The sequence below is a fragment of the Bidens hawaiensis genome, unplaced genomic scaffold, assembly GCF_021521415.1.
Source record: "Bidens hawaiensis isolate Kalapana, Puna unplaced genomic scaffold, B.hawaiensis_p1.1 tig00053104_1, whole genome shotgun sequence".
In the NCBI taxonomy this organism is placed as follows: domain Eukaryota; kingdom Viridiplantae; phylum Streptophyta; class Magnoliopsida; order Asterales; family Asteraceae; genus Bidens; species Bidens hawaiensis.
This window is the reverse complement of record NW_027499559.1, coordinates 73,374-83,509: the sequence shown is the minus strand read 5'-3', so window position 1 is coordinate 83,509 and position 10,136 is coordinate 73,374. Positions and strand designations below refer to the sequence as shown.

The window sequence follows — 10,136 nt, the reverse complement described above, 5'->3', positions numbered from 1 at the left end:
ATGAACAGCGACCAGCTGGATATGTTTGAGAGTTTACACAGGACCGGCGTGAAGCTGCAACAAATCGAAGCAGCCCTCCTCGAAAATTTTCCCGATGTGCAACCTGTAATAAAAGATATACACAACCACACCACCAAGAATAGGAGGGATGGGCTACTAGGCGACACCCCTATGAAGGTAGTTCAAAACATTTGTAGTTTTAATGTGTACTTTTCGTGCTTGTAATATTTACTAAAGTTTTATTTCATCCAATGCAGGCGCTTGAAAAACTTTCTCACAGGCAATGGTTTCACGTTCTATACCCGGGAGAATGATACCGACGACAGGACGGAGGAAATTTTCTTCTGTCATAGTAAGTCGCATAAGATGTGGCGTGCGTTCCCTGAGGTGTTGATGATTGACACGACGTACAGCACCAACATGTATGATTGGCCGTTGGTTCAGTTTATCGGCGTGACGTCGACATCAAAGTCGTTTTGTATTGCCACAACGTTTGTTATCAAGGAACAGCAGAGGAACTTCACCTGGGCCCTAGAGAAACTTAAACAAATGCTCGATGACTGCATGGAGCCATGCGTCATTGATGTAACACAAAGTGTACATCTTATTGCATTGAATTATCCTCATATTTATGCCGAACTCCATGCAAGTTCATTGTTTTTGGTATTTATTTGAGTTATTTGTGAATTTGCAGGTCCGGGCACCCGCCCGACAAAGAAAACATGAAAAGATGGCGTTTCGGAAGCAAAAACAGCAAACTGCCAGACCTGCACGCCCATGCCAGCCTGTGCATGGGAGTGCCAACCAAGAAATGTGCCAGTGCAAGCCAGTGCATGATCTAATGCTGAAAAAAGTCAAAATAACCAGCCCGTGCACGCCCGTGCCAGAACAGAGAAATCTGACTTTTTGGTCAGATTAAAGCCAATGGTTGACATTCCACAAATAGGCACGGTCGTGCGGGCACGTGCACCTGCCCGTGCACGATGTCCAGAAAGCTTAAATACACCCCCATTATCCTCATTTTGTGGTGTGGAGTCTTGGGGATTTTCTCTCAATCAAGTGCAACAATTTTAGGGGATTCTTGGAGGCTTCCACCAACATAAGATTCATCATTCCATCCTTCAATCCTTGCTTGATTTTGGTTTGCATTTCTATGTTTAATATCATGTTTTGTAAGCTTATTTCTAGATTGATTGTAGTTGTATTAAGCCTTATGGGCTAAAAACATTTACTATCTAGACATTGTTGAAGCTTTTACTATTGTGATTTTTATCTATGTTTGGTTATGGTAATTTGGTTTTCTTTCAAGGAAATGTTGAAGTTATGAGTTGATATTGATGGTGTTCATGCTTGTTAGAATTGCATACCTTGTTAGTCTTACAAATTTTTAGGCATTCATGTTGGAAAACTATGTTCTAGATGTTTGTTTGTAAACTTTGAATGTTCATGTTTCTTTGTTTACATTGCTAAGTTAGGAATGACTAGTAAAGATTAGTTTGGTTATAATATTATTGATGAGCATGAAACCCTACACTTGATATTGAAAAATTGATGAGTGTTGTTATGATTCTTGACTTGGTGATGACTTGCTAGTTAAAGTTTCATAAGTTGATGTTTAATTCATGAGTTTAGCTAATTTAGTGTAATTTTATGTGGTTAGAATGTTGTTCATGCTAGCTTTCCTTTGATTATGAGACTTTGTTGTTTTGACAAACAAGTTAGTCTATGTTTAATTCTTAATTGAAAACCCATCATGATGATTAATTGTTAGTATTAGGTTGCTTGATTGTAATATAGTATTTATGCTTAGATTCATGATGTTTACCATATCATTGCTATTTTATCACATTGGTAGAGTGGATGCATGTCTAGGTAGTTTTGTTGGATTGATTGTTTCTTGTATTTTTACTTAGCTTTGTTTTTATTGTATGCTAGCTTAGTTAATTAAAAACTCAAATTAAGATTTCTTTGTTCGGTTAGTCATTTACAAAGATTTAGTACTAGAAACTTACCGTATCCATGGATTGACACTCGGTTCTTGCCGACACTTTATTACAAACGATAGGTACACTTGCCTTTCGTGTGTGGTTTAGTTGTAGGTGAAAACCTATTTTTAAAACCCGATTTGTGTGGAACTTTTATCCAAATTTATATATATATTCACACACGTCAGTCATCCTGATTGACGCGGACCAGGCCCTCATGAACGCCTGCGACGCGGTCTTCTCTAATGCCATAACAAATTTATGCAGGTGGCACATATCCGAGAATATAAGGAGAAAATTTAAGGGCCTATATAGGACGGATATGGAGACGGACTTTGTGTACTGGTGGAAGGTCCTGTATCTGTCTCCCACGATACAAGAGTACGACAACCGTCGCATCAACATGGAGCGTCATTTGATACAGGACGATAGAGCAGGTGAGTCCTTCATATCAGTTGACAGTTTTTAAAAGCCTAAGCACACGTCTTAATAATGTTTCCCTTTATTTTTCAGAGGTCTGGCAATACATTCGCAACAGCTGGCTGGATCCATACAAACATAAGTTTGTAGCCTGCTCGATCGATGAACGCCGAAACTACGGCGAAACTACGACGAACCGAGTTGAGAGCCAGCACGTAAATCTGAAAAGGTTCCTCAATGGAAGCAACAACTCGCTCGACACAATTGCTAGGCACATCCTTAAAATGGTCAACTCGCAGATGAAAGAAATCGGTAAATCTTTTCAAGAATCCTGTTCCAAGGTTATGGAAGGACATCGACAGCGCGTTTGGTTGAAGAAGCTAATAAACAGGGTGTCGATTCATGCTCTGGGTCTACTTGTGGATGAGTATGGGTTGATACACAAGATGCGTGACGACGGCACTTCATGCGACCACAATTTGTATTCGTCTTCGGGGCTGCCATGTGCTTGTCGGATTGAGGGATACATAGTTAACGACACGTGTATCCCAATAAAGGATGTTGACCCGTTCTGGAGGAGGCTTAATTTTGATCCAGCCTATCCGCCGAACGAAGAGCCAGACTATGAAGCAGGTCTATGGGACATCAGAGATACACTATCGTCCATAGATGACCCGAATCAAAAGAAAAGTTTTTTCACGAATATCCTATCTGCTATTCTAGGGAGATCTAAAAAGAAGGAGCCCGAAAAAAGAGAGGATACTCAGGGGCGTCCCAAAAAAGCAGATCCCCCGAGGCACAACTCATACACCCCCGCTCCAGATCTCCCCAGACACAGCTCATACACCCCCGCTCCAAATCTTTTCAGACACAGCTCCTACACCCCATTCTCGTCACAGGTGCCTAGCAGCGAAACCCCCACCCCATCCTCGCTGTCTCGTTCATTGTCCTAGTCAGCGTCGCGGTTTAAAATTCCTCGGGGACGACTTAAGACATCGAAACCTACGAGAGCTCAACTCGGGTTTCCTTTGATCGTTTCGCCAGCGCAAGTACCGACGATAAAAATGTTTAGGAGCGTCATTCCTAGCTGGGCTCAGCCGTTCATCTTAGACATCAAAACGTACGCGCAGACGGTAACTGCGGTTTCCGATCAATCGCCGTGGGTTTGGGGATACATGAGAAACACTGGCCGGATAATAGGCAGGCAATGCAGAACAAGCTGGAAACGAACGAAGGGTGGTGGAGGGCGATGTTCAGGAAAGAGGATGAAAGATTGTACGACTGGGTTCATTCCAGCATTCCGTACTCCAACACGGTCAAACCGGCGCCGCCGAGTCGTTGGTTCAGCGTACCCGGTCACGGGCACGTGGCTGCTCAGACATACGGGTGTGTGCTAGTCAACCTAGCTGGCAATCAGACCGAATCTTACTTCCCATTGAGAATCGGTCCTGACTTGATTCTGGATCCACTGGTTATAGGCATTGCTAACTGTGGAGGTGATCACCGGATATATATCAAACTGGTAGGAGATTTCCCAATGCCAACGCCGAACCTTAATTGGGAAAGAAGTGCCATACCGGCGGCCCTCGAATGGAAAACACTGTACGGACAACATTTGAAGGAGTACGAACAGATACGCAAGGGTTGGCGAAGGGAACCCTCTAATGTAGATTTAGACGGCTTATAGAAAAAAATGTATCAATGGATGTATGTAGACACACACACACATATACATACATAAATAATAATAAATAAAGAAATAATAATAATATTAATAACTAATAATAATAAATAATAATAATAATAATTAAATAACAAATTAATATTAATATTAATAACCAATAATAATAGTAAATAGTAATAAATAATAAATAATAAATACTAATAAATAAATAACAAACAAATAATAATAATAAATAATTATAAAAATAGGTAGAATACGCCGCGTATAGGTCTATACGTGGCGTATTTATACCCCTTATATTGAACGCCGGCTGCTCAACTACCACTTTATTATTTCAAATTTCAAACCCCCTCCCGAGCATCCGAGCATCCAAACACGAGTCTACATTGGACCGACACCGACCTGATTACGACAAGAGCCGAGGAGATTTGACCCAACACCGACACGGCATGGAGGTAATTTTTTAATATTATGTTGATGATAATGATTATGTTTAGATGATGATGATGATGATGTGATGATGATGATGCTATTGTGTGGATGGATAAAACCGTCGGCCCGAGTCCGGCCGTAATATGGCCGGAGTCTGACCGTCGGTTTGCAGGGACTATCAGCGGCGGCGTATAACCCTATACGCCGCCTTTAATATATAAATTTTTTTTATTTTATTTATTATTAGTATTGTTATTATTTATGTTTTATTACTAACATTATCTATTTTATTATAAATATTATTATTAATATTTATTATTAGTATTTATTAATATTAATATTATTATTATTGTTAGTATTATTTATTATTATTGTTGTTGTTGTTGTTATTGTTATTATTGTAATTGTTATTGTTATAATATTTATTATTATTTGTTATTATTATAGTTTGGGGACGACGAGATTGAGGAGGAGCTCAGGAGTACGAGCAGCGGATGGGGCGGGGCCGGGGACCCCCACCGGGTGGCGACATGTTGGTCATCTACCCTCATGTGCTGTTCGTTGTGGGTTCTGACGCCCACACACGATACACTCGCCTACGCCAGATGTTCCCGTTTCCCAACACGGTTATATCATGGTCGTTTTTGGAGTCCTGTGACGCTCACCAGCAGGTGGCTGAGTACATCGGACAGGATACGCTCTGGAGCTGGTGCTTCAGTATGCCACTATCAGGGCACCGGTAGCTGACACTGGAGGTTTACTCCACGATACACGTTACGTAAGTTTACTCCACGTTGTTATGTTTTTAATATATTTATTATATTGTATTGTATTGTATTGTATTGTATTGTATTGTATTGTATTGTATTGTATTGTATTGTATTGTATTGTATTGTATTGTATTATATTATATTATTATTGTTAATAAATTATATTATCTTATATTACACAGGTACCTACACAGGCTGATTGCGACGTCCATCGCGGGTCGCAATCAGGGCGCGGAGCACTGCAGCCTGCGCGACCTGTGTTTTTTAGGTGACTGCTGACACACACGCACTGCAACCTCGCTAGGGGGTTTGCAGACTATTTTGTCGGCTAACAGTTCATGTAACATCCGTATTTTGAGATAAATAAATAAAAGAGAAGTCTATTATTAACTGTATGTCGTTAGTTTAATCGTGTGCGTGTTTATGTTTGGATAAGGTTTGGTTGGAAAAAGGAGTGGGTGGTGGGGCCCTTGGACCCCTATATATATAGACCCCAACCTCTTCTCCATTCAATTTCTTTCCACCATCACACACACTCAAGAACACACACACACTTTCTCTCTATCACCCGAATCCAATCCCGAGCCAAAAGAAGAAGGAACCTCGTGTGTGAACGCCATCAAACACCAAGAATCACGTTCAAATCCTCGAGTTGTTTCAGATCTGAACCGAACCCGAGAACCGAAGGTGAGTTTTGGTTAAAAATGTTAAGTTTTAGATCGGTTTCGACATGCAAACTGATAGAATGGTAGATCGGGCTGTAAAATGTAAGAAAAACGAAAACTTGGTATGTTATCACCTCTTGGGTGTGTTTTAAGCTAAAAAGGTGACGGTTGGACTATGAGAAACATAGGTATACAAAGTTGGTACAACCTGAAACCCATAAAAAGATCTAAGACGGATTCTAAGAAAAGAGTCTCGGGTAAAATGGCTCTAAATTAACAAAATAAGGTAAATCGGGTCTATTTCGTACGAAAAGGGTTTCGCATCGCATGCCATGCGAAGCGAAATTCTCATGCGAAATTCCATGCGAAATTCTCATGCGAAATTCCATGTGAAATTCCAAGCGAAATTTCATGCGAAATGGCCATGCGAAATTACATGAAATCCATTTTCTAATGCGTTTTGATGAAGGACCTGTTAACGAAAATAAAATTTTTCCGAGCTCAACCCCAGCCAGGGGCTCTCCTCCTTGGACCCTGCTAAGGGCTGCCGCCCCTAGACCTCGCTACCACGGGCGCTGCCCCCGGACCCCTATTAGTTGAGGGTTTCTTTAGCTTAGATGTAAGAAGTAATAGCGATAGATAATTGATACTCGCACCTTGTTACACAGTTAGCCGTGCACATTTAAGGAAGGGCATTACGCTTAACTCAGATAGAAACCAGACCCAAGTGAGTTTCTAGCCCCTTTATCTGCTATATTTTCAGGGCTGTGTGCATACTCCTATGTGATAGTTAATACATTTACTTGAATGGTAAGTGTATGATACATGTGTGACTATGTATTAAATGTTATTATAATATGATGATTATATGAATGAGCACGTGTATATATATTATATACATAGGACAGATAAGGTATGCACGTACGATAAGGTGTATGAATGCTTGATGACGCATGTATGGTTGTATGGTTATTCGAGATAAAAGGGACCAGACCCTAATAATATCTGTGATGTTAGGGACCAGACCCTTATAATATCTGTGATGTTAGGGACCAGACCTTTATAATATCTGTGATGCTAGGGACCAGACCCTTACAATATCTGTGATGTTTAATATAGAATAGCTTATGGTATACCAAAGGGTTTTATGGAAGAAACTATGTAAGTAATTATGCAAGTATGTATGTAAGTATGTATGAAAGAAGTAATAGTAAGTAAAATATGAAATACGTATCTTCGGGCACGTGTGAGTAAGAATATGAATGTGAAGTATGTTAACTGATTAACTAGAACTCACTAAGCGTAGCTGACTTTTAGTATGCACATAGGTAAATAGATTGAAGGAGCTGGCTTGGGGATGACACATGGCAAGGACTGAAAGACTGGCATCTTTTAAAGAAACGTTTGAATTAATATGATGTGTTTTAAGACAGGATAACTTTTGTTAAGACAATATTCGATGATGTGTAATGTAATGCATGAAGTTTTAATTGTTCCGCGAAAAGTTTTAATTAACTATGATTTTAGAACTGTGTTTATGAGTAAAGCCAACGCTAAAGTAGGGTTCCGGAATCGGGGCCTAACAAGTTCAGGCAGTTGATGTGTTGTAAAACACACTTATTTTCCGCACCTTTTATCTAAGTTTTTGTATTATATTTTATGTATTTTATCTTGTTTTATTATGGTTTTACATAATTTATATTTATCTTGTAGGTTTCGGGTTAAAGGAAGAGAAACCGGACTTTTAAGCATACATTTTCAAGTAAAACTCAAAGCCCGGCCCATATTCATCATGGAAAAGCCCATTCTCTACATAATATTATAACATAAAAAAAAATAAAAGAACCCTAACTTGGGCAGCACCTGCGATCAGCAGCTAGGTAGAAAGAAGAAAAGAGAAAAAGTTTTGTGGAAGCTAGGTCTTGGAGTTTTGGCGGCTGAGAAGGAAGAAGAAGGCAAGGACAAGTCTTGGGATCATTTACCATCGATTATTGCAGCCAAGAACAGCCTGGATTCAACCTCATATCCTTTCTCCTTAAACATTGTTCATCATATTATTTTACTTGATCAATTGGTACATAGTTTTGCAATTGTGTTAGAGATTGACTTGTTTGTGATTGCTATTGATTGTTGAATGATTGTTAAGATGATTGTGATGAGTTTATTGATGTTTTTATTAAGTGTTCATGGCTATCCAAATATGATTAGAGGCTAAACTTGTTAGTTCTACCTAGGAATGATGATAATTGTTAGTGTTTGATGAGTTTGTTGGATTGTTTGATTAATAGACTTTAATTGTTATTGTAAAGTTTGATTTAGACATGAAATAGGTTGTGTTTAAGGGCTGGATATTTTGGTAATTCATTGCATAAACTCCTTGTGTTGGTTGATTAGTTTTGTATTGATTGATAGGTGCTTGTTTGATTCTAGACTTTGTGTTTAGGGTTTGTTTGCGGTAGTAACAACCGTAGGGTTTTGTTGCATGAATTTGAGGTTAAAGTACAGAGGTTAAACACCTTCTTAGATACCGAGAGGTGATAAGAAGTTAGGGTTGTCTCATTGCCTTTGCATGCTAGAATAAGAATTGCGCGAGAGTGAGTTCGTTTATTGTCAGGTTTAGGTGTTTTGAGCAACTAGTTAATCAATTTTGGTTTAAGTTGAATTGTTCCTCTATCCTTGGTTGTGTAGTATTCATTTCCATTAGGTTCGAGTGTTGGTGAGACCGAGAGGTGAGTCAACATTAGAACAAGTTAGCAATTGTTTCCCGGTTTGGTCATTTTAGTAGTTAAGGCTTGTTGAGTGAGACCGAGAGGTAATCCAGTGAGCCCGAGCGATCCTTAGTCATGTCATCGTTAGGGACTGGTGTCTAGATATCATTCAATCCATTAGCTTGTTAGGCCTACAGTTTGATTCAGACCTAGGTAGACGCTTTTCTCCGTCCTAAGTTAAAACATTTAGTTTGTGGTTAAGTTTTCTATTTTAGGTAACTTTTGTCAGTCAGTCTAGTTAGTTCAGTTAAGTTAAAAGAAATCAAAAATCAATTAAATATTATTCTTAGGTAGGTCTTGTCTAGGGTTAGTGATCATTAGCGTTCTTACGTGTCCACGTGTTCGATACTCGGACTTCCTAGGTCTATACTACTTGCGATCGGTACACTTGCCGGTTGTGTGTGGTTTAGGATTTTCGTTTTATATTTAAAGCTTAGTTGTGAGGGTCATTATTATAGGGTTATCCGACGCACATCAAGTTTTTGGCGCCGTTGCCGGGGACACGGTTTTAGGCGTTTTGAGAGCGACTCGAGTTAGGATTTACCTTGTGTGCTACTTGTAATTATTTTTGTTTTGTTTTGCTTATTTGTTAGATTAGTTTAGCTAATTTTATTTCTAATTATAGTTTTATGCGACAGACTCGATCTCGAGGACCACCCGACACTGAAGCATTTCCCGAGCCATTGAGAGAGAGTTTCGTGAGAGACTTTGCGCCATTTCACCATTTTCCACCTCTGCACCCGTTGGTAGTCTAGCCTCTTCCCCCACGTTTTCTGACATCGTCGATAGGGATAGGGTTATGGCCGAACCGAGAAGGACAGTTGCAGACCGGGCCCGTCCGGCCGATGCTGGCGCGAGATCCAGCATCGCACCACCCGCCGTTGGAGTTAACACGAACTAGCAGATCCCGTCGAACATCCTGAATAACATTTCCCAATCTGCTCAGTTTCACGGGTTGCTTCACGAGAACCCGCATTCTCATCTTACTCGCATCGTGCGTATCTGCGACACTTTCTATCTTGCGGGTGTTTCCGAAGACGCCGTTAAGCTCCGCGTCTTTCCGTTTTCACTCGCTGATCATGCGAGTCTGTGGCTCGAGTCCCTCCCACAGGGCTCCATAGCTACTTGAAATGCCATGCAGACCCTATTTCTTGAGAAATACGATCCTCCGGCTAAGGCCGCTCGTTTGCGTAACCTGTAACATCCAACTTTTTGTTAAATAATAAATGACGGAAAGTTTTGTTATTAACTGTGTGTCGTTAAGTTAGTCGTGTGTTAAACGTTTGGATAAGGATTTGAAATGGGAATGGAGAGTGGGTGGTGGGACCCATAACCCACTATTTAAACCCAACCCACCCACCATTTTGTCACCTTCCCACACACTAAACACACTTCTTCTCTCAAACACCCGG

The 10,136-nt window shown here is 40.2% G+C and overlaps 1 protein-coding gene across 1 annotated transcript; it reads left to right on the top strand.

The window, feature by feature from the left end:
- On the top strand, positions 1–675 carry LOC143599940 (protein FAR-RED ELONGATED HYPOCOTYL 3-like). Its single transcript, XM_077077764.1, has 2 exons — positions 1–206; positions 258–675. Exons 1-2 carry the CDS (start codon positions 1–3, stop codon positions 673–675), a joined length of 624 nt encoding a protein of 207 aa, XP_076933879.1.
- The last annotated feature ends 9,461 nt before the right edge of the window (positions 676–10,136 follow it).